This window comes from Nomia melanderi, chromosome 2 (genome assembly GCF_051020985.1).
Source record: "Nomia melanderi isolate GNS246 chromosome 2, iyNomMela1, whole genome shotgun sequence".
NCBI lineage: Eukaryota > Metazoa > Arthropoda > Insecta > Hymenoptera > Halictidae > Nomia > Nomia melanderi.
This window is the reverse complement of record NC_135000.1, coordinates 9,793,198-9,816,330: the sequence shown is the minus strand read 5'-3', so window position 1 is coordinate 9,816,330 and position 23,133 is coordinate 9,793,198. Positions and strand designations below refer to the sequence as shown.

Below are 23,133 nucleotides of genomic sequence, written 5' to 3'. Positions count from 1 at the left end.
TAAATAACATGAGAATTATTATTCTTTTATCAAAATCTACAAGACGTTACTCTCCTGTTTACTTTTATCGAAAACTGGCAGGTAGAGAGGTAGAAAATAGATGAAGCAATAATAATCAATGTGTACACCGTAATAATTTAATCATATTAATCACAATTTAAACACATATCGTTGTACAATATTTACTTTAATAAATATTCCTATCGTATTGCAAAGAGAAAAAGAATCTACTAACTAAGTCGTCCGGGGGCTGTCGACGATTCTTTTCCTCCGAGATTCGTCTAACCTAAATGTAAATATATACCATGGCTGCTGCCAATAGAAAGTTAATAAATTAATATCAATCCCTATGTACAACAAAGAACGATACATTGCTAAGAAATATTCTCATTTCGAATGAAATGTTCCTTCCAGTCCACGGAAATACCACGCGTCACCTTCGAGAGGAGAGCGATTAGAGAGCTATGTAATTAGAATAATTATTTTGCAATTCTTGTAATTATTTCTCGCAATGCAAGCAACATGGAGGATAGAACATGTACGATTAGATTAGCCAATCTGTAAACGTAAGTGTAAAAGCGAAAACAGAAAAACAACAAGAACAGGCAAATTTGTTTTACTTATTAACCAAATTGTTGTTAAAAATGATAAATATTTACCTGAGAGTTGCCGGTGATATAAGTTATTTAGAATTTTTTCGAAGGAGAAATGCACGTATGAGAAACAATGATGCACGAAGAAGTCGATCACCTGGTTAATTAACTTCTGTGCGAAACGCAAAGTTTAATTAATCTTTCTGTAGATTGAAGACACATCGTACAGCTAAGTGTCGAGAGAAAGGGTCAAGGAGAATTTCAAGATTGTTCGTAAATAATAATTATTAACTAAAAGGAAATTCCATTTCTCTTTCTCTGTTGCTCTTACACATATGTATATATATATGTTTACACAACAGTATACGTAGTATGTATGTAAATTACATTAGACTTTTTACCGTGTGTGGTATGTAACGCGAAGTCATTAAGCGCTAATTCTCGACACCGTTAATAATTACATTCGTTTCTCCGATTTCTTGCAGCGTAAACGAAACCATCGAATTATTTACAAAACTGTGACGAGATTAAGACGACACTCGTTATGTATACTAAAATATTATATTTATTATGTATGAAAATATTACCAAGTATTTCAGTTTCTATTCTCCCGTATGCGTAAACATGACGTCATCCGTTACTCATCGGATCGCGGTTACAAGATCGAAGTTTTTACATGAACGGGTAATTATTATTCGATTAGCTTTATTATTTCCATGATGTACAAAAAATAGCGCACAAACAGGGAAAGGCTTGAACCGAGACAAAATGGAAGAAGGAAAAGAGAGAGAGAGAGAGAGAGAGAGAGAGAGAGAGAGAGAGAGAGAGAGAGAGAGAGAGAGAGAGAGAGAGAGAGAGAGAGAGAGAAATATAAAAAATAAAAATATAATAATATATTTAGGATATCGTAAATAGGAGTATATGAAAATGTAATTTTGTCATTTCTTTACAAGAATACAGTAGACAAATGTACACGTTTTATCAAAACTCGATGTATCTACGCATCCCTTAACGCGAAATTAAATCCATTCCGTCCGAGATCGAAATCAGTTAAGTACATGTCAATCAGACGTACAAAGAAACAAATAAATAATCGTATTATACAATATATGTACTTACATGTACACGTAACTCGAATCTATTCTTTCGTAGACGTATTACGAGTAAGGTGTATTACTCTACGAGAATTTCGAGAACCAAGAATTCGATTCTGTATAAAATTGTTTTCTCTACGGATCCAATGATTCTTTATTTTTTAGCCTACAATTTGACAAAGTATCCCTTAAACGGACAACAAAATTCGTATAGGAAACTGTGAGAAATTGAAAAATCCTTCGCCATTTTCGAGGAGCAAGGAATCGTATCGTTTTTGTTTTTTGAGCATCGAAACAGGCGGAACACGACGATTTTCATTCCCTGTACGTCGAATAGAAAAGTCCGGGGATTCGAAAATGGTAAAGTGCTTTTCGATTCGCTGGGAAATCAAAGAGTTCTACGTTCCGACTTGGCTCGTAGTTCTTGGACTAGGATTCGACGAGTCTTTGATGGAAATCAAACGAAGTTCTCAGGGTTTAATGGACCACGATGAACAGCGTCAAGTAGAGAATGTATTTCTAAAGTAAAAACGGGCCGTTTGCGTGCATTGTCATGACATTACGAGATCGGAACTTTCATGTTTGTTAAGCTAAATGTGTTGCCCTAAAGTTACACTTAAAGAAAGGGGCAGTTCGAGAGTACAAGATCAAACTGTGGAAGCATAATGTCAATTTGTAAAGAAACGCACTGATCGTTATGCGCTATCGAAATGCTTGATAAAGAAAAATCATGCAGAAGGTTCTTTGTTCGCCTGTGAAGCAAAAAAAAAGGAAAAGAAGAAAGAGAAGCATGTGTTACGTATAAAGCGAACGAGAAGCAATTGTTTAAACGATCGTTACACGAGCTGAAACGTAAAATAAACCTGTTTACAACTGTTCTATCAAAGACAGAGGTGAGAGGTGACCCTCGGCCACTCGATTCGATTCGCAAAATTATAAAGTCTTATATATAATATTAAGCTTCGTACGATGCATCGATATACGGAATATTGAAATAAAATTCCTTCTTAATTTGTACATGTTTCCTCGTTAATTAGTTTCAAAGAGCATCGTCTGTATCTCATCGAAGAATATGGAATATTAGAAATATTTAAAATATAAATAGCGAAAAACTTTCGAGTGCGAAGGGTTCAGACAAGCAAGATAATATATTATGTAGTTTCCGAGAATATCATAGACGCCTTCTAACGAATTAATTTGTATCGTTATAAACTGTTCAGCTTCGAATTGCACGGCTGTCGTTCCGGTAAATCGTATCACGGAATTACCAATTGAAATCGATATATTAATCACTTTATTCACATTGAAGTTCAATTAGAAAATTATGTATGTACATGTTAATAAAAGATACACAACCGAAATTCTACTTTATTATCTCTCTTTTCGGTTACATCGTTCTGGACTATTTCGTTTAAAAAGAAGCAGCATAAACTTGTAATTATATTCCTTATCGTATCGATGTTACGTGATCGTCAAAGTATAATACATGAAACGTGGTATTACTTTGTTATACGTCGAACGCGTTCGTGTTCATCGAATCCATTCATTGTCGTGATAACCGTTAATCGTTATTATTTCTCACAGCGTTCAGTTCCATACCGATGAGATTGCTAATGTTTCGAGTGTAAAGTTAAAGTGTAAAGAAATTTCTCTAGAAATCGTAAGACATAATTAGTAAGCGATCATGCCGTAGATATAAAAAGCACCTTTTCATACAATTTGCATCGTACTCCTGCAAATAATTAAATATTCATGTATATGCTAGAAAAGTTAAGTGAACATATACATATACATGTGCGTGCGTTCGCGCGCGCGTGTGCGTGCGTGTATGTGCCCACGCGTGTGCGCGCGTATTTAATGTATATATCACAATAGTTAAACATAAATAATATGAATTAATTAAATAGAGAAAATAATTGTCGATGAAACCAGCCTTATGATGGAATTAAATACAGATACGCATACGATGGTTCGTTGAGAGAAAAAAAAAATTAAAAAAATAAAAGAAAAACAGAGAACACCGGAACAAGCTCTAGCTTCGAAGATAGAAAAAAACAAACAAAACAAAAACATATAATAATATCCTGTACACGACCGTGAACTATTATTGTAAACCACAAGCATAGAGTTTATTAAAAACGGTTTTATTACGTTTAAATTATTTTCATTTTCATAGAAAGTACATGTTTGCCAGTATGGTTAGTATTTATGTAACAATTTTTTAACAACTTAATACAATAAAATATATCGGTTAACAACGTATCTTTCAATTTTACACAATGATAAAAATTTTTTATAAAAAGAAAGTAACTAATAAAAAAAACCTGCTCTTTGTACATAATATTGTCTTCTAAAATATTTCGATACGAGAGATACCTTTATTTTTTCTTCTTTTTTTTCTTTTCTTTTTTGTTCTTTCATCGTGTTTGTCAGAGCGAAAGGAATCATTTGAACGATCTATTTCTGCCGAGCCAGTCTGTTATTAGCGATAGACTTAATAGAGTGTTTCCTGATCAGGTACTTAACGTGTCGTTCGACGACACGTTGTTGTTTTTTTTCTTTTTTTTTGTTTAGAAACAAAGTACTCGTCTCAAATCAATATTTCCATGTGAAAATGATCTTGTATACTTTTTCTCATTAACGACACATCATGATAAACTGCATGTATACGTCGTAGAAAACAATACACGATAAATAATGACGTTCACGTATCCTTATTAAACAGTATCCTTGTTTACGAACTATTACATGTTATTTTGACACAAATATAGTTCAATGATGTTTTCCAGCCTGTCTACAGTCTCTTATTATAATACTGTTTTCATTTTGCTATTACTTTCAAACAATACTATCGTTTTTGAAACGTCGAATTCTCAACTTAATCTTACTTTCGATGGAAAAGAAAGAGAGAAAGAGAGAAAGAGAGAGAGAGAGAGAGAGAGAGAGAGAGAGAGAGAGAGAGAGAGAGAGAGAGAGAGAGAGAGAGAGAGAAAAGAAAAAAGAACCGTTCGATAAAAATCCTCGATAACCCAACGATTAATTGTACAAATTGTATATGACCGTATGTGAGTTCCGAGAAAGCATCGTTTCTTTTTCGTTCGAATAAATTATATCAACAACTTTTCATACAGCACTTTGACCGTGTCGCGCAAGTGCCCAAACAATTTCAGTGATTTGCTTCTTTACGTTTGGTCTATTTCAAGTAATTATTTACACTTTCATATTACATCGAGGGCTTACGCATACAATGATACAAGTCGACACAGATAGGAGTCCAATTAAATTTCACCGAAACATAATCAAGCTCGAGAACGAAAAGATAATCTCTGAATTGGTCGAACAATATCTGAGAAGGAAACATTAAAGTTTTCACTATACGGATAGTAACTGTTTTCTTTCCTTTGTAAAACTATACCTATCAAGGTGCACTGACATAGTGAAGTAAGCACATTAATTTCTTTTTAACAATAGAATTGCCAAGATCTGTGAATTGGGTAAAACGAACAAAAAAAAAAAGAAAAGAAAAAGAGAAAGAAAAAAAATTAGAAAACAGAAAAATGAAATATTCACATGCTTGCCAAAAACAAGAAATTAAAACTGTTCAAATAGTGAAACATATAAGGAAGTAAAGGTTTTCTCACAGTTACACGACATTTGCATTGATATCCTCTAATTGTTTAAGCAAAAATCGTTTCGTCGCGTTCTTATATTATTTATATTAACGTAAGATAAAAAATAACTACGTGAAGACACGTTGATGTAGCTGATACTCAGTTTCTGACGATACAATGTAGAAATATTCGAATATAACAATTACGCTTCAAATACAATTATCGTGTAAATTGAAAAATACCCGTGAAAAAATTGTGTTGTGCATAAATATTCTGCAGTTAGAGTTAGTATGTGGATCATCCAAGAAACATGGAACTAATCAATGAAAAAAAAGAAAGAAAAATAAAAAAAATTGTAAACATCGTGAACCTAAAAAAGAAAGAGAGAAGTAATATAATTGTTATTGCTTTTTCGTGTAAGGCAGAAATATCAAATGAATATTAGATACCTAATAAATATTTGTGCTTATAGAAATTCATTTGACTAGTTGGTCATGATCCACTATGCTATTAGTAAATTGTCATGACAGTGCCTTATATATACAATCATGGAAGAATGATTTTCATGATATTAACCAGTCGTTAATTGTTCATTGAAGTAAGCGGGTACTGGCTTTCTTGCGGTTTCAAAAATCTCATGTAAACGTTATACCTTTAAACGAAACTTTCAATTTGTAATGCCATTTTTTTCGTAGCGTGTCATTCCCTTCATTCGGGGCCTCTTCTTTGAAAAAAAAAAGAACAGGGAAAAGAAAACTGTGCTGAAAAGTACATTTTAACTTTTATACAAAAAGATATTTGAACGTTAAACTTCACTGTAATACATGCACATGCAGCAGTATTAAATATGTCAATTGAAAAATGTACAAAAAAAAGGAAAAAAAAAGAAAGAAAGAAAGAAGGAAACGAAACAAAATCGATTTAATGTTATTCCAATATTAAGGCTAAGAGAACTTAAAAGAAAAGAGTCTCATATAAAAATCATATATGAAACGATGGATCGTACGAATGCTACATACCATGCTCTATTCAGAGTAATCGAGTTTTATTATATATATATAATCTGTATTAAAAAGAAGCAATTTAAATTGTAACACTTGCAAGTAAAGTATTTTACAGATAAACTTTTCCATTTAGACAAGTCAACAGAATGTCATATAATTTGATTATTAATGACATTACAAAGTAATACGAATTTTGAAGCTATATAATTTGAAGAAAAGAGTTCACTGTTAGACGTTGGACGACTCAAATATGTTCAGTATATAATATATTTAGTACCACGTAAATTCATATTCTAGAATTTATTTAAAATCTTCAAATTAGATCAGACTCTCCCGTTACGAAGAAATTAGACCGTGAGTTTAACTTAAAATTTATATATATATATATATACATACATGTATATATAGAAAAAAACAGTTACAAAATATTTTAACACTTCGCACCGTTCGAAAGCCAATACACAAAGTATATCGCTAAACTAATAAATTATAAGCATTTAAAAGTATGTAAAAAGCACAGAAATAAGAGTATCGAAATAACGATGATCATTTAAAAATGAATTTGGCGTTTTGACATTTTCTATCAATCTTCTTGAATGATGAACAACGGCAGGTATTTTCAATGTATATTAATGGCTGGTTTTGGATGATCACATGACTTAAAATGGCTTCACTTGCCAAAGACATTAAATACAGTTTGTATGCTGGACTAGCTTCGTATTACGACTTGAGAAAGATTTGTGCCTATAACAAGTCGTCATAGATTTAGGCATATGCTGTAGGAGGATCAAATACAGACCAAGTTCTTTTAGTCTTCTGACACTTTCAGAAAATAAGAGATACAACATTTCTCTCTATTTGCTAATCAACTTTACTGATATTTCACGTGCTTTTACGGATCGACTATAAAACATTAATATCAAAAAGATATAATTGAAGATTTCCAATCCTGTTTCCTTCTTAAGTGATATAACTCGCAATCGCGTTGCTAATAAAATGGTAGGATAAAATTCATTAAATATAAAGGGGTAACGATTATTACGATAACTGGATCGCCTGTATATTATATTGTTGCTCGAAATCAGTTGATGCAATCGAAGTGGAAATCTGTAAGATCAACCTACAGCATGTTTAATAGGACGCAACTAGCTCCTTAAATATTTTTTAACTCATTAGTAGTCGCGTCCTATGGTCATGTATAGTTAATAACAATGTGTCATTTTAGATGACAAATGAGATGCAAAACATGTTTCTAGAAGTCTCTCACGGAAGACATTAAAAAGATGCCTCTAAGCATTCGACTCGAAGAGGACGTATGAAAAAGTACTAGACGCGCGTTGGTCTTCGGTAAAATATTATAAACATTCTATACAAATAGAGATGTCAAGAGAAATCAGAGGTTTTGCAACTTTTCGTACGGCTAAATTATATAAAAGTTTCATTCTAGTCAAACTATCACGCTTCCCTCTAATTTGAAAAGAAAATTAAAATACAACGTACGACTTTCTGGAAAAAAGTATCAAGTACAAATATATTCCAGAGATGGATTCAATGATTTTCTTGTTGGAATTCATTTTTATTCCGCCGGGATTCAAGTTCATCGGCGCACACGTTGAATCTAAGCTCGCGTTTAGATTTCCATTGAGAAACACACTTGAAACATGTTTAGGTAATTTATATTCAATTTTCTGTGAAGTCTTAAGTGTGGCAAAAATTGCAGTTTTTAAGCTTCGGTAGACGCTATTAGGGAATTCTTAGGTGTATATGCTGTCGCGTTTGGATCCAAGTTCGACACTGTACACCCTGGGCGGGGACTTTCGTTAGAACGTATTTTTGTAACTGCGACTCGCACTTCATTATTCAACCGAAGCTTAGATGTCGCGCAGGTTGGCGCAGGACCAAACGTATCTTGTGGCATCACAGCTAAATCTTGGGCTATTTTTGTTTTTAGCATTTCAATTTCCTTTTCTTGAGATCTAATTAAACCTGATTCAACATAAAATGTATGATGTACAAAATATATATCTTACACTTTATATTCATTATTGCATTGAACTTTTGAATAACATAAACGTCGCGCGACCTAACAATATGCTCAGAAATATTCAATGCGAACTCTAGTTTCATCGCTTCATTCGATAATATTCAAATGTACACTCTGTACGATCGTCAGAAATATGAAAATGAAATTGTACTTACTGTCTTTAATTTCTAGCTGTCGCCTGGCTTCACCAAGTGCAGAAAATAAATCAAGTTTTATGCGTGTCTCTGCACTTAAACTGTCTTCTAAATGAGCAGTTTTGTCTTGAAGCGCGTTAAGTGCTCCAAGTAAAATTTCAGACTCTTTGTGGTTCTCCTTGCAACGTGTAACGTCCTTTTCCAGTACACTACACCTGATAACAAAATTATTAAGTTCTGTAAACTGCGATGTCAAACATGAAGCATGTACGCTTTGCTCTTTTATTGGTATACCGCTGAAATACAGGGGTTCACGGAAGAAATGTTACTACACTTTATTAGCTGGAGAAAGAAACACTCGATTTCATTGCATTGAACGCGCATTATACGATGTTTAATAAACAGTTTTTAAAGAATCAAAGCGCGGTAACATCTTCTTACGACAGCCTGTATCTCGAATATAGAAATTTTACCTTTCTTCTTTCGTTTTAAGTTCTCGCCGTAAATTTTTAAGGTCTTGTTCCATTTGCGACCTACGAGTTTTACACGATTCAGTGCATTCTTGTCTAATAAGTGGCGGAGGTGGAGGTGGAATAGCGGAGCGTGCTTCTTCAGCGGCTCGTCGCGCTCGTCTTTCAGAAACTAAAGTCGCTTCGCAGGCTGTTCTCTGTTTCCTTTCTTCCGCGATTCTTTTCTCCAATGACGACATCGTTTGTTTATCTAATTGACGAGCTGTTACTAATCCGTGTAATCTATTACATACATAAATATTAACAAAAAAATCACGCGTACACTGGTCAATTAAAAACAATTAAGAGTGAAGACAATTTTCAGACAGATTCAACAGATTTCTTTAACAATTCATACGCTAATAATGCGAAAGATATATGTATATATATGTTTGATAGTGTGCAGTGTACTTTTATTTACTCACTTGCTCTGTAACTGATCATTGTCGTGCTGAAGTTGTTGTATGTCACCCTTAGCTTGGCGTTCTCCATTCTGTAGAGTATTTATTTGCGAACGAAGTTCCTGTTCCAGTTGTCGACTGGATTGCAAGTCTGACTTCAAGCGCTTTATGTCAGCCTCGAGCCTGCGACACATCAGTAACCTATTTAAATGATACCAAATTACACTAAAGAAAGATTTAACAATAACTTTGATACTCCATCATTGTATGAGCTTCTCTTTTCCTTTGGTAGAGCGCTCACCGAGAATGAAAACACGTCACACATTCGAAGGTTCAGCATAAAATTTCGAAGTTTACGGAAAGAGGATATACAGGAAATTGAATCGGTAATATTTTCTGTCGTGATAATTGAATGATGTGATATACCTTTGACAATATTCGTCTTGCTGTTTTTGTTGCTCATTTATATTATCAACGGGGGTTTTAATTTGACGAGTTTTACGTTCACGTTGAGTATTAACTGTGGTCGATGGTTCTCGACTGTCTTTTATATTATTCCACTTGCCGGTTACAGAACCATTGGTCTGTGACTTCACTGTGGTATGTCCGCAATTCCCACTTTTGACAAATTTGTCTTTCTCTATTTCATTCGCATCAAAATCATTCACAGATCTGTATTTTACACGTTGGGTGGATTAATAAACTTCTTGAACATCATGTATATTCATACGTGTGCAACGAATTACTTACCCGATTCTGTCAATAAATTGTATGTCATTGTGTGTTACGGTATTACCGTTCGTATGTATAAACCTTTTGTCATTCTTATCGGACTGTGATATATTCGTTATATTATGCTTATTGTGCTGTTGTTCCTCTTGTTTTTCACCTTTGTCTAAGGACTTTCTATGATTATTTTTTGTTGTAGCACCTTGAGCTTGTGATGTAATTTGTGAACCTATATGTAAATTACCATTTTGTATACCTACTTCCGCAGAGTTGTTACTGCACCCTATAATGCATTCAATTATGAAATCACATGACACTAGATTTTAATGGACATTGTATCTAGAACGCATAGGAAGATGAAAATAAATACAAACTACCTCTGCTCTTTTCAGGACTCGGATTATATTGCGGACAAAATTTATTAGATTGTATTTTCACATGTTGCTCGAACGATGAAGTAACATGTGATTGTGATTGTGATTGCACTTGCTGAATCTGTTGCACTGTTGTAATTTGTTGTTCTAAAGGCAGTGCTTGCTGCAATAATTGTAGGTAAAACTCGTTTTCTTTTGCCACATCTTTTTGTTTCCTCTGGTGGAATAAATGTTCATATATAAACATTGTAACATTTTTTTTTGTACAGAAACCATTCATATTAAGTTTAAAATTACTTTTACCTCTCTCATTCTGTGACCAATAAAACTTTTAAAACCAAAACCTAATGTAACTACAGGATAACCAATGCTGAAAACAAGCAATATTTTCAAATATTAATATCACAATTTAATACTAAATAGCAGAATTTTTATGTATGTGTATATACGTATATATGTACCAATGTGCTGCAAATGGTCGACATAGATCCAAATGAAAAGGCATATGTCGTAAATCTCTTAATCGTACTGCTGCCTCTATGTATAGAAATAGTAACCATAGCATCACAGTCGGTAAACACACACCTTTGTCTATTTAACAACAGTATTATATTTTCATTAGTTTCATTGTTCATTATAATATTTACCAACCTGTAGACTGGTAACAACTTTTTTTCTTTATAAATATATTTAACACAGTCTATACTAAAATTTATACGAGGGTAAAAACTAAAATGTAAATATACACAAATGGTGTATTAAATAATTAATCCCAGTTCACAGGTTAAAAGGTAATCGTGTATAACTTATATGTTCACCTGTATGCCATACGTATTGTACCCAAACATAAGTACTGGCAGCGAAGAACAACCAATGTACTGGTATGAAGAAAAAACAAATCATATCTGATGTAAGCGCAATACAAATAAAAAATACAGAGAAGGCCTGAAAACAAAATAATTTATATTATTATGAGACCGATCATGCTCGTTCAAATTATATCGAAGAAACATTTATGATGTAGTGTTAATACTTACCAAGCCTTGATATTTAAAAGAATCGTAAACACTTCTGAGAAGTAGCCAAAACGGCCACAAAAATTCAAAACGGAATTCTAAAATGAAGTCTGCCAAAATTACCATAGCCCATAGTAGAAGAAATTTTAGATAAAGTAATGTACTGAAATAAAAAACAACACTGGGTTACTTTCTACAATGAAATCACATACCGGCATATAATGTTCACATCTACAAATTACAGTTTGATAAATCAATACATTCATCAGAAACTTTGGACAATTAATAATTAATTGCATCAGGTTTCGCGATATAAAACATATTTCCCAAGAAACTTGGTTTCATCGAATTCGATCAAACGTTTCATTCCAATGGTATCAAAACATTGTCGTGAATGCTCTCAGAACAACAGAATCCAAATCAATCCTCACGGAACGACAAAGATAGAAAAAGATTAGCTTCTACTACTGCCTGTAAGCGTTTATGATAAAGAAACTAAATGTGAGAAACTTACAGTCGAACAAGAAAGGAAAAACCAGCGAATCGAGCATCAACTTACACCAACAAATTATTAATTATTCTGAATAACTGTGTACACAGTGAAAACCGGTAAACGATTGAAAACAATAGTTAAACAAATAATCTCATAGCGAATCGTTGATCGTTGCCAATTGAGATTATTCAACGGTTCGACCAAAGATTCCCAAGCGGGCAACATAACGCGGGCTCTCACAAAAACAGGTATATACACATGGTTTAAAGTTTCAGTAAGTGTCAAGTTGTGTCAGCCAGCTTCTGGAAAGCGGCTGACAATCTCACGCTGACACAATGTATTGCGGGGGAGCTCGATAGCGCATATGGTCGACCGAAAGCCAGGGAAGTGTCTGTTCGGCGGATTCGTATCATTTAATAGGAACGATCCATAGAAACGTTTAGTTATTTTTAAAATTAGCCATTCCAATGAGACATATGGCGGCGAAAATTTACCTTCCGTAGATTCCCTCGGTGAGCTTGTTGCGTTTCAAGGGCCTCCGAAGCTTACCGCACTCGACATTTCTTCTCTTCATATTCTTCGACACTTTCACTACGGCCAAAGCGACGTTATTCGCGGCGAGCAACGAAACCGAGGAAACAGCGAATTTCCTATGCAGTCGTGAAAAAATCCACCGTCTCGCGCGCGACTTCTATCAGACTCTTTTGTTGTCATTCGTCTGCGGACAGGTTCGAGGTTTTACGGCGGTTTACCAAGCAGCTGATTGGTCCATTGTGAGACATGGCGCTAATCACCAGCAAATATCACCTGCTGGAATATTTACCCCGCGACGCGGCGGTTTCGACGAGCGGGGCCCACTGTTCCCCGTGACGCGTTTCAACAGGCAAATTCGTATTTCACGGTGAAAATTTCGCGCCGGGACAAGTCCGAATTTTATAGACTTTATCGATCGCGCGTGCATCGGATTGTATCCATAGGTCAATCGACTTGTTTCGCTTACGTTAACAGCGCTCTGACCTGGCAGTACGCGTTGCCTCTTTCCGTCTTCCCTTTCCCGTATCTTCCTTCCTCCTCACAGCACTCGGTTATCACGGTATTTCCCGTTGTAAGTTCGGATCGTTCTACACTTTATAAACTCGTCGGTTTCCTTTCTATTTCGGTTCGTCGGTACAAAGGAAATTTTCAAAGATCTTTTTCACTGAAACGAACGAAATCCTCCGGAACGATTTTCCGCTGCGCAATAAAGAACATTGAGAATTGGAATTTTGATTACAATGCGAGTATCGTAAATGTATATATATATATATGTTATTCGATCATATGATTTTACTAAAGGAAAATTCAGAAACTATAATTTATTGTAAGACCGATTGTTTAATCGTGTTGTTCGTTTGTTTAACACCTGTCGGGTGTTACGATACGCACAGTTTCGTTTAACACGAGATACTGCGTATTAAGGTACGTTCACAATACCTGCAAAATGCAAACAGAAACGTAAGAGGAGAATACTAGCTGTATATTAAAGTTTAAAAAGAATTCGATTAATTTTTCATTTATTCAGATTTGAAGTAATCGAGAAGACTAGATACGTCTATTTGATAATCTTAAATAAGAGGGGAAATGTAAGCCATATGCGTGATAAAGTAAGGTTAAGTGTTATTAGTTTTGTCATTCTGCACGTATTGTTGATAATAAGTATGCAACTACTAAAATATCGGAATCCATCAGTTTCTCTTACGGATCACTTATGTATGATAGTAGTTTTAAATACTGCACTTATGACTGCAAATTTTACAGTAACATTCATTCAAAATTTATTTGCAAATTATTCTCGTAATAGTATGAAGACAGATGTGGAGACTCTATTTATGTTGAATCCATTTACGATGATTTTCATTGTTTATTTAATAATCTTTACGATTATTATTGTTATCAAGCACGACTTCTTTTGGAAGATACAATTTAATGCATTAACATGTATGATTTATAGTACAATTTCAATGCTATTTTTGAAAGTCATGCAGTACTTTCATTCGAATATTTTCACAATTGATTCGATGGAAGGTTTAGATTGTGGTACATACATGGCATTGAGTTATTATCATGGATATTTAAAACTCATAATTCCTTCAACTGGTACCCGTCATAAGGGTATAAGAGAGAAAATTGAAAACATTGAGGATCAGCATAATATATCGATAGCTACTCACAAGTTATTGATCTTAATTCCTGCATCGTCGTACATACCACCAGATCTTAAAGAAGTTTCTAATCGATGGATGGAAAGCGTCGTTGAGTTAGAAGAAGAAAAACGTGATCGAGCAGGAGTAAAAGGAAGATCGTATCGTAATAACGTATACAAAATTTATGAGGGTGGCATACAGTCGAACTCCAGTTCTACTTATATAGTGGCAGAAGGTGCCACACCCTTGTTGACATTCTTTGAAAGTCAAAAGCATGCTCATTCTGAGTCAGTAATCTATAAGAAATACAGTAAAGAAATTATAAAAAAATTTTATCAAAAATTAAAAGAATTAATAGATGATGACCCGGAATGCAAAGATCTTTGTGAATTAATTTATTACGAAGATTACGATGATACTGGTACCAAAGTTAATGTTGCAAAAGTAATACTAAATAGGTTGTCTCAAATCAGTCAGTTAGAACATGCATAAAATGCACATTGTTATTAACTAAATTTTTATTCAATACCTAAGAAACCTTATTTAATACATGTAAATACGAAAATGCAAAATAAATCTAAGAAGGTCAAAAAGAATATTTATGAAATATACCTACTAATACTGTCAAAATATTATTTATTAATAATGATACCAATTTTTTTAATGTAGCGTACAAAACAATTTATTATACATTTCTTTTGTTAATCTGCTATCATTATATGTTAATTGTGGACTTTTAATTGAATCCTTTAAAAACCTATGCCTATAAGATCCAACAGAGCATGATATACAAAAGGGTATGTTACTAATATATTTTCTTCAATTAAATCGATTATCACTATTTGTATAAACAATTGATGCAATTAGAACCACAATTGTAATCACAATTTTTGTTACATGTCCATTTCAAACTGTTCTGTGGACTCTTCTATTGCTGGAGTATCTGTAATAAATTTATATAAGAGAATTATATTGGACACATGATTATTATTATTCAATATTATAATTATTTAGTATTAAAACTTTGAAGAAATATTATAGATCCATAATAATCTATTTGCAACATCTTTGTTGAAATATGTTATGTAGAATTTTCTGTGTTGTTTGCAAAATCAATAAAAGTATACTGACCTCTGTTGGTTTGAGCTTTGACGTGTGCTGTGCTATTCAAAGGTGTATTTTTCAATAATTCCGTTGGTATAGACGATACATTTTGTGGCGGTGTTCGCGATATAGGAGAATTTTGTAAATTCATCAAGAAATCACGTTCATAAACTATGCGGGTACCTGTACAATTTATATTTATAATGTCTTTACATTGTTACTTCACATTTTTCTAAAGCAATCATTGATAGTTAATGTTTGTTGGTCTAATGGATATAGAGTTAATCTGATCTACTTCTGACTATCATTGCACATTTTCCACAAAAACTAAAAACTGTTCTAGATGAATGAGATACATAATGTTAACAATATGATAGTGTAATCTTATACACTTTACAAATCTAAATGATTCTACTTTTGCATCTCAGTGATAATCCATTCAAAATTGAATCAGTATGTACTTACCGACATAAATGAATACGCAATTTCATTAAATGTCTCTTTATCTCCTTTTATCAGCAGCTTTTTCAAAATTATAATAACGGCATTAATTATTGAACATTTAAACAAGCAAGCAAATACATTAGAGAATTGAAATATTGATAAAGAAAACATAAAAATTACACTTCAATTAAAAACTTCGATCGTATTCGATTGCAAGGAATTTTTATGGTTACATTAATTTTTATTAGCTACCTAATTAATCAATTAATAAACAACTTGTGGAATATCGCATACGGTGTTTCTGCAATGTGTTTATACAAATTACAGTTCCATGCTGAACGTGTTATCAAACAAAACGATATTAAAATAATACAGGGTATTGCGAAAAAATGTTGCCACTCTAAAAAAAAAAAATGAAAAAATAAAAAAAATAAAATCAGCGCTTTACCAGCCAATAAAGTGTGGTAGCATATTTTTGCGACACCCTGTATTTAATCAAACTAAAATTCAATAAAAATGATACAATACAAAAACGAAAGCACTGACCTCCGGGTGTAGTCGAAAAAAGCGTTCCGCCGGGGGTGGACGAATAATTAGCGGGCAATTGACTAGGGTCGGTGAACAATATTTTCTTTGAAGGTATACTTTGGCTCTGCGTGGCCTGCCTTGCAATGGGTGATGCAGACATGCTTGATCTTTCGATTTCTTTAAAAATAAAAATAATTTAATATAACATCAATCCAAGGTACACACGTGAATAGCGAGCGAAGACAAGATTCATTAACGTTTCGTCGTTTCTCGTGACAACAGATTGTACTGCGTAATTTACGGAAAACAGTATGTTCCGATTTCAAACTCGTTGTATGTAAATAATATGACCGTTATGCGACACACATGTAAGGTCGAGAACCATGAAAATTCATAAAAATCGCTGAATAGAATATTTCTCTTTTAAATAAAATATCGTTCTATGTCCGTCATAACCTTGAACGATTATAAACATACACGTAACCGAAGAAAACGAACCTGAAACACGCTCGACGATTCAACGACTCGTTAACACCACGCGATAAGTAATTGTTTTATGTAATTTCGCCGCAACTCCCACTCCTCCCAGCCACCATTCAAGAACTATGGAAATGTTCTGAAAACGTCTTTAGCGACGTCTAACGAAACAAAGAGGAAACGAACGCGCCGCTGTCCGATAACATTGTTATTAAAAAAAATATTTCTTACGATTCCACGTAAATTTCAATTGGAACCCGTCCTTTGTAACAGCGCCCTTAACCCTCTCTATGGCGAGTGTCTCTTTGTAATCGGACACAATAGACACAGGGTGTCGGAAAAAAAATGTTACCACACTTCGTTAGCTGGTAAATCGCTAAATTTTTTATTCCTTTTTGTTAAATCTTTAAAGTGTAACATTCTTTTTGTTGCGTCGCCTTGTATTTATTTAATCTTTTCACCGCGAAACGATGAACGAAATGAAACAATTAATATATTAATATATACGCATAGGCGTAAACGTTCCAACGCCATTTTGTAAATTCAAAGTTACAAAAGATACGCACGTTTGAATGAAATTATTGAAAACTATCGGAGACATTTGTTAATTCGTATTTATAGGTTGATATTTATTAATTTCATACTACATAAATAATTGTATAATGAGGGTTAATCGTTAAAGTTATCATAAATAATAAGAAATACTAGTATAATTAGTACTATTAATAGGAAGGATTGTAAAGTCTGTAAAAGACAGTTTTAACGTAATTAAATTGAACCTTACAAGTACCGTTCTTATAAATATTCATCAAATTCGAATACGTTACCTATAAATTTATTAAATATTCAAATGTATAAATTTGATGTTTCCGTGACATAAGAATAAATAAAACCTTTTATTCGATGCACACATTTAAAATTTCATCGACGAGATGTACAATATAAATTGATGTCGATATCTCAAATAAATCATTCGAATCAACGGAGCTCCGAATACTTACAAGTAACAATTTCAATTCAGATTAATCGGTTCAAGGATGTTCAAGCGATCGTTATTAATATACGTGTACGTATACAAACGGACAGTATTTCGTTTGAAGCAACAATGTCGTGTGAAACAATGGATTATCGTCTGTAATACAATGTCGCACGGATCTCGCAGAAAATCCGAGTCCTCGGAGTACACGGAACATTAGAATTTGATTCCTAGCTAGACACAGACACGCAACTATACATAATACGATAGAAAAATTAGTTTCATAAATGTTTTTTTATTGACAAGATATAAAATGATCATGCGAAAGGTTCTATAATCGTTTAAGAATAAATTATGCAAGCGTGTGTATATAAACAACAAATTGGTATTAATTCTCGTATATCGCTAATAGCCTGCAAAAGGCAGGAAATTAGAAAGGTAATTGATTTATATAAAAACTTCTATTATTCTGAATCACGAAATTTGGTCTTTATTTCCAAAAATATCTCCACTCATTTCTGGACTGCTCAAAATTGCCTGCAAATACAAATAAAAACACGGTGAGAACCTCTTTAAGAAATGGGCGCGGTTCGATAGGCACTTGGTTCCCAACTCGGTCTGCTGGCAACCCTCTTTTCTCTCTCTCTATTCATCGAATATCTGACCACCCTCGACACACACCATTCTCTTTCTCTGTTTTTCTTTTCTTTCCTTTCTCTCAGACTTGCGTCCCTTATTCCTTAACTATTTTGTGCGTCATTTGAACGCGATCAATGAATGCAATAACAAAAAAAAACCACAATTAAAAGGTCAAACACTTTATTTTCTTAATGAAGGTAAAATGTACCTGGGATATTTGGGATATACAAAAAATTCATATCGTCTAAGTCTGAATTGTACATCTCCTTCGGCAACGCTTGTGATTAAAGTACCCCTTCCAATACCCAACTAAACCTCTGCCTAGACGAACACGTTGTAATCGCGGTGGTAGAAGCGTCGAAGAAGGGTCACGGAACACGGAACGAATCATCATCCAATTGGAGAAGCCGCGCAGAAGAACAAGTGAAATGATAAGATGACTCGAGACAAACTGGTACTCGAAGATCATAATCAAATTTGGACAGACGAGATAAGACGACGACGATGACGATGACGACGGCGACGACGAAGACGACGACGAAGACGACGACGACGTCGGCGGGTGCATCTAGACAATAGAAAGTTCTCGGAAGGGTAGTAGCAAAGAGGTGAAAAACAACCGAACTGGGTGAAATGCCTGAACTCCACACTTTTTTCTTTTCACCTTGGGCTAAGAGACAATCGCGGGACGATCGTGTATTCGTTATTACCAGAAATTCCTGTCGCAAAATCTGCGAGTCAAACTTCTACTTTTTACGTGTGTGACACGGTAACGTACAGATACCGGGGTTATTAATAGTAACTATGTATATATATATATATATATATATATGTATATATATATATATGTATATATATATATATATATTTCTGTGTATATGTATATATATATGAAATAGAAATAGTAGCAGAGAACGGAGAAATAAATTATAGAACAAGAAGAAAAAAGCGTAAGAGTATACACACCAGTTAACGGTAAATATTACAGCGGTACGAGCGGATAGTGGTAGAAACAGTAGTATGGTAAATATATCCGTACTGATAATTGTAATAATTATTATATATGTAAATAGTACTAATTTCTCTAGAGTAGCGAATAACTATTATTCCTGTAATCTACTGTTATAAAATGAAATTGAGAGATGAGAACGTTGGAATATTTTGGTAAATCGCGTTTTACATAAGCGATTGTAATTCACCAACTCACTCTATATATACTCACACACCATGAGAGATCAGCTGAGAGCTCCGTATTTCACTTACTTTTATTTCTTTTTTTGTAATTATAATGAATTATAGCCAATAGCCAGATTTAGATTAAATCTGCGACATTCATTGGCATTTCATCGATGCGAGTGTTATAGAATTGTTCAATATCTTTTAAGATTCGTTTGTCCTCGTCTGTCACGAAGTTAATAGCCACTCCCTTGCGACCGAAACGACCACCTCGACCGATTCTGTGGAATTATTTGAAACGTTCGATTATATAGAAAATCACCGTACAAATTCAATCTTACTGTACGCATTAAAATAATCATCTTCAGTTTACCTGTGAATGTAATTTTCACGATTGGAAGGTAAATCGTAGTTGATGACAAGCGAAACCTGTTGAACATCAATACCACGTGCTAAAAGATCAGTAGTGATGAGAACTCGCGATGAGCCAGTTCTGAACTGTCTCATAATGAGGTCTCGCTCTTTCTGCTCCATATCTCCATGCATAGCGGAAACAGTGAAATCACGGCTGCGCATATTCTCCGTTAACCAATCCACTTTGCGCCGTGTATTACAGAAAATGACTGCCTGGGTAATACTCAATGTATCGTACAAGTCACAGAGAGTCTCGAACTTCCATTCCTCACGTTCGACGCTGATGAAGAACTGTTTAATACCCTCCAGTGTGAGCTCTTCCTTTTTAACCAGGATTTGAATTGGATTTCGCATAAAGCATCGAGAGACATCCAATACATCTGTTGGCATTGTAGCAGATAACAATATAACCTGTAATGTAACAATTGTTTTATTTCATTCCTGCTTTCTTTCTTTCCCAGCTATTTAATGGTCAATTCTCTGACGTGGTTGAATCTATTATCGTAATCGTAATTACTGATCAAACGTACCTGCACTTCGTTAGGTAGTAATTTGAATACATCGTAAATCTGTTCCTTGAAACCACGGGAGAGCATCTCATCAGCTTCATCCAGAACGAACAGTTTGATACTAGCGGCTCGCAGTGCACGTCGACTGATCATATCGTAAACTCTGCCAGGTGTTCCAACTACTATGTGAACACCTTGATCGAGTCTCCGCATATCTTCGCGTACATTGGTACCACCAATGCATGCATGGCATTCGGCATGCATGAAATCTCCCAAGGCGATAACAACTTTTTGGATCTAAACAAAATTCGTACGTTACGTATGCATGTGTATGAATGCGCGCGCGTGTATGTTCATTGATATTTTAAACTAATTCTTACTCACTTGCTGAGCAAGCTCACGAGTTGGGGCTAATATCAAGGCTTGGCATTCCTTGATGCTGGTGTCAATTTGTTGTAGAATAGAGATGGAAAATGTAGCTGTCTTGCCAGTTCCTAGCGAACGATGGGTGATGTGAAATTAAAGTTCATGGTTTATACAACGTAAGGCACTTATAAAAGTTCTTTTTACCTGACTGCGCCTGTGCAATCACGTCATGTCCATTTATGCACGGCAAAATAGCACGTTGCTGAATTGCGGATGGTTTTTCAAAGCCATAAGCGTAAATACCGCGCAATAGCTCTTCTTTCAAGTTCATTTCATCGAAGTTGTCGATGACCTAATTTGTATAGAAGTAGATAAGAATTAAAATATGAAAAACATATATACACTAACATCGTTCTTACTACAAACATTTTCAAAACGAGTAAACTTCAATTTTAGCTATAAATAGATCCTATTCCTTATTAACATTAATATTCTGTTCCATCAGGCAATATTACTAATACTTAAAGGTTAACATTTAAAACACTAGTACTTTTGAACACTGTAGTGGCCCTACAGCTGTCTGTCACAGCTGGTACACGTAAACAGTACACACATAATTTTTTTAAATCGATACAATAAGTATTGATAATTTTGGAGCAACCGTAAATAAACTAAATTTTACTAAATAATGTTCGATTCCGCAGTATCACAATACATAGTGTAATAAAGAACTTACAACATCCCAGTTGGTCTCGATGATCCCACCCGGGTCCATGCCGGACGGTCCATCGTAGGACAATTGTTCACTTTCGCTAGGACCATTTTTGGAATCGCCTGCCCATTGATCATCGTTCCTGAAATACAAATGAAAATAATGCATTAAAAGTTTGAACATCTTATGACACTAAAATGTACGATATACATTATGATTAGTACGTTAATAGAAAATTCATTGTACTAAACATAAATTCAGATCAATTATTAACGATCTCACGTTGCTCAGGTGTCCACTGAACAAAAATAAACTCCAGATCGGAGTAAATCACCTAATTTCAACAACCTTGAAGTATGCGATTCAATACGAAATCATGAAATTTTAATAATGCCTAATCGAATAATCCGTTACCGCGTACACACGTAACAATTTGTTTCGAGCAAGGAACCGTTAAATAGGTATGATAATGATTTTATCGATGACTTGATGGATGCGTTGACAGTGACTCACGCGAAAGCATGCCCGAACAGGTAACGCGTGTTTTAATTGGAGGGACACAGTATCCACGATCCTCTGCGGTATTCCGCGAGACGCACGGTTCCCGTGATATTTTCCAACCGAATTTCCAAAGAAATTCATTTTTTTATTACGTAATTTCAAGTGTAAAGTAACACGTGTCTAAGTATCGTGTAACATGCTGAACCATCGAAAATCCCGTTTAAAATCCACCCGGTACATTCTGAAGTCCGACGCGCAAATAATTTTCGACGTTTCGAGCTCGAACGGCTGGAAGGTTAGGAGAGTTGCCGTCGACGGGGGACCGATATTAAATTCGTGAACAATGTGACAAAAACGAATGCACGCCATGTTGTCAGTCTCATGTCCGTGAATTCGTTGATTGCGGCGTTATTTTTTCAGAATGTACCGCGGATTCCGGACGTCCGAGTTCGGTCAACGGAAAATCCGTGGAAATACGAGGCGGACGGATAATTCGCGAAATGCGAGAAACCAAACACCTTTCGCGATTACGCGAGAAAAACCGAACTTACCTTCGCTCAGACGTATGCGACATGTTCCACTCACGGTAGGTCGACGGAAAGGACGAGTTCCTATTGCGTCACAAGGAATATTCTTATGAGCGCCGTGCAATGGCGCTGCGAGCGCCCTTAAAACTTTCGCGAATCTTTCCGAGCGATTCAACTTATCTAATGTATTCGAAACGGTGAGCAAACTTTCCGGTATATTCGCTTTCGAAATTCTACCGTAGGTTTTTAACAATTTACCGAGCCCCGGAATATTTCTCGCCTGCGGAATGGTTATTGCGCGCAAGGGAAGTGCGTCAATTACCCACAATCCCCTACGGCACGTTAGTGGGGTGTGCGTGGCAAATGCAAACACAGAAAGTTCTACTTCGGTTTCCACTTCAAATTCATTTCAAATGTGTGGCCAAGATTTTTTGTCGAATAAACTTTTCTTTCTTGTGTATTCACCTTTTACTCTACTTCTTAAGTATGTTCGGTAGTAAGGCGTAATATGCCTCGTGTATTCGTAGGTACTTTGTGAAATTTCATTTTCATTTACCGTATTTGTCAACGATGCA

At 34.6% G+C, this 23,133-nt stretch overlaps 4 protein-coding genes across 9 annotated transcripts; 1 reads left to right on the top strand and 3 right to left on the bottom strand.

Annotated features, from left to right (window-relative positions):
- Positions 1-115: 115 nt before the first annotated feature.
- Positions 116-12,740, bottom strand: LOC116425807 (macoilin-1). 2 transcript variants are annotated; one of them, XM_076364398.1, is made up of 14 exons: positions 12,497-12,740; positions 11,531-11,672; positions 11,312-11,438; positions 10,955-11,084; positions 10,797-10,863; positions 10,494-10,710; positions 10,141-10,402; positions 9,817-10,062; positions 9,415-9,591; positions 8,954-9,232; positions 8,502-8,695; positions 1,181-8,288; positions 660-765; positions 116-558 (listed from the first exon to the last, which is right to left on the bottom strand). In XM_076364398.1, exons 1-12 carry the CDS (start codon positions 12,574-12,576, stop codon positions 8,026-8,028), a joined length of 2,184 nt encoding a protein of 727 aa, XP_076220513.1. In that variant the 5' UTR covers positions 12,577-12,740; the 3' UTR covers positions 116-558; positions 660-765; positions 1,181-8,025. The 2 variants fall into 2 exon arrangements, with proteins under 2 accessions (XP_076220513.1, XP_031829826.1); XM_031973966.2 differs by having other exon boundaries at positions 660-8,288.
- An 893-nt stretch (positions 12,741-13,633) lies between these two features.
- Positions 13,634-16,169, top strand: Sting (transmembrane protein sting). Its single transcript, XM_031973978.2, has one exon. The coding sequence runs from the start codon at positions 13,634-13,636 to the stop codon at positions 14,675-14,677; it is 1,044 nt and encodes a 347-aa protein (XP_031829838.1). The 3' UTR covers positions 14,678-16,169.
- Positions 14,802-19,762, bottom strand: Thor (eukaryotic translation initiation factor 4E binding protein thor). 3 transcript variants are annotated; one of them, XM_076364411.1, is made up of 4 exons: positions 19,617-19,762; positions 16,280-16,438; positions 15,317-15,472; positions 14,802-15,128 (listed from the first exon to the last, which is right to left on the bottom strand). In XM_076364411.1, exons 2-4 carry the CDS (start codon positions 16,419-16,421, stop codon positions 15,079-15,081), a joined length of 348 nt encoding a protein of 115 aa, XP_076220526.1. In that variant the 5' UTR covers positions 16,422-16,438; positions 19,617-19,762; the 3' UTR covers positions 14,802-15,078. The 3 variants fall into 3 exon arrangements, with proteins under 3 accessions (XP_076220526.1, XP_031829840.1, XP_031829839.1); XM_031973980.2 differs by lacking the exon at positions 19,617-19,762 and adding an exon at positions 16,970-17,136; XM_031973979.2 differs by lacking the exon at positions 19,617-19,762 and adding an exon at positions 16,760-16,924.
- On the bottom strand, positions 17,558-22,747 carry eIF4A (eukaryotic translation initiation factor 4A). 3 transcript variants are annotated; one of them, XM_031973976.2, is made up of 8 exons: positions 22,583-22,747; positions 21,555-21,672; positions 21,023-21,170; positions 20,837-20,946; positions 20,474-20,749; positions 19,903-20,354; positions 19,617-19,810; positions 17,558-18,251 (listed from the first exon to the last, which is right to left on the bottom strand). In XM_031973976.2, exons 1-7 carry the CDS (start codon positions 22,603-22,605, stop codon positions 19,666-19,668), a joined length of 1,272 nt encoding a protein of 423 aa, XP_031829836.1. In that variant the 5' UTR covers positions 22,606-22,747; the 3' UTR covers positions 17,558-18,251; positions 19,617-19,665. The 3 variants fall into 3 exon arrangements, with proteins under 3 accessions (XP_031829836.1, XP_076220519.1, XP_031829835.1); XM_076364404.1 differs by lacking the exon at positions 17,558-18,251 and adding an exon at positions 18,517-18,921; XM_031973975.2 differs by lacking the exon at positions 17,558-18,251 and having other exon boundaries at positions 18,517-19,810.
- Positions 22,748-23,133: the final 386 nt, after the last annotated feature.

What these genes read in the sequence shown, in the direction of transcription:
- LOC116425807 (XM_031973966.2), bottom strand. Translation starts at nt 12,576, where the DNA reads ATGAAGAGAAGAAATGTCGAGTGCGGTAAGCTTCGGAGGCCCTTGAAA. An exon ending in ACCGAGGGAATCTACGGAAG is followed by an intron (nt 11,673 to 12,496) that starts GTAAATTTTCGC and finishes TTTTTATTTCAG; the next exon opens with TACATTACTTTATCTAAAAT. An exon ending in ACAGCTAGAAATTAAAGACA is followed by an intron (nt 8,289 to 8,501) that starts GTAAGTACAATT and finishes ATGTTGAATCAG; the next exon opens with GTTTAATTAGATCTCAAGAA.
- Sting (XM_031973978.2), top strand. Translation starts at nt 13,634, where the DNA reads ATGCGTGATAAAGTAAGGTTAAGTGTTATTAGTTTTGTCATTCTGCAC.
- Thor (XM_076364411.1), bottom strand. Translation starts at nt 16,421, where the DNA reads ATGTCTGCATCACCCATTGCAAGGCAGGCCACGCAGAGCCAAAGTATA. An exon ending in TTTTTCGACTACACCCGGAG is followed by an intron (nt 15,473 to 16,279) that starts GTCAGTGCTTTC and finishes TAAATTGTACAG; the next exon opens with GTACCCGCATAGTTTATGAA. An exon ending in CAAAGCTCAAACCAACAGAG is followed by an intron (nt 15,129 to 15,316) that starts GTCAGTATACTT and finishes AATTTATTACAG; the next exon opens with ATACTCCAGCAATAGAAGAG.
- eIF4A (XM_031973976.2), bottom strand. Translation starts at nt 22,605, where the DNA reads ATGTCGCATACGTCTGAGCGAAG. An exon ending in TCGCATACGTCTGAGCGAAG is followed by an intron (nt 21,673 to 22,582) that starts GTAAGTTCGGTT and finishes TTTGTATTTCAG; the next exon opens with GAACGATGATCAATGGGCAG. An exon ending in TCGAGACCAACTGGGATGTT is followed by an intron (nt 21,171 to 21,554) that starts GTAAGTTCTTTA and finishes TATACAAATTAG; the next exon opens with GTCATCGACAACTTCGATGA.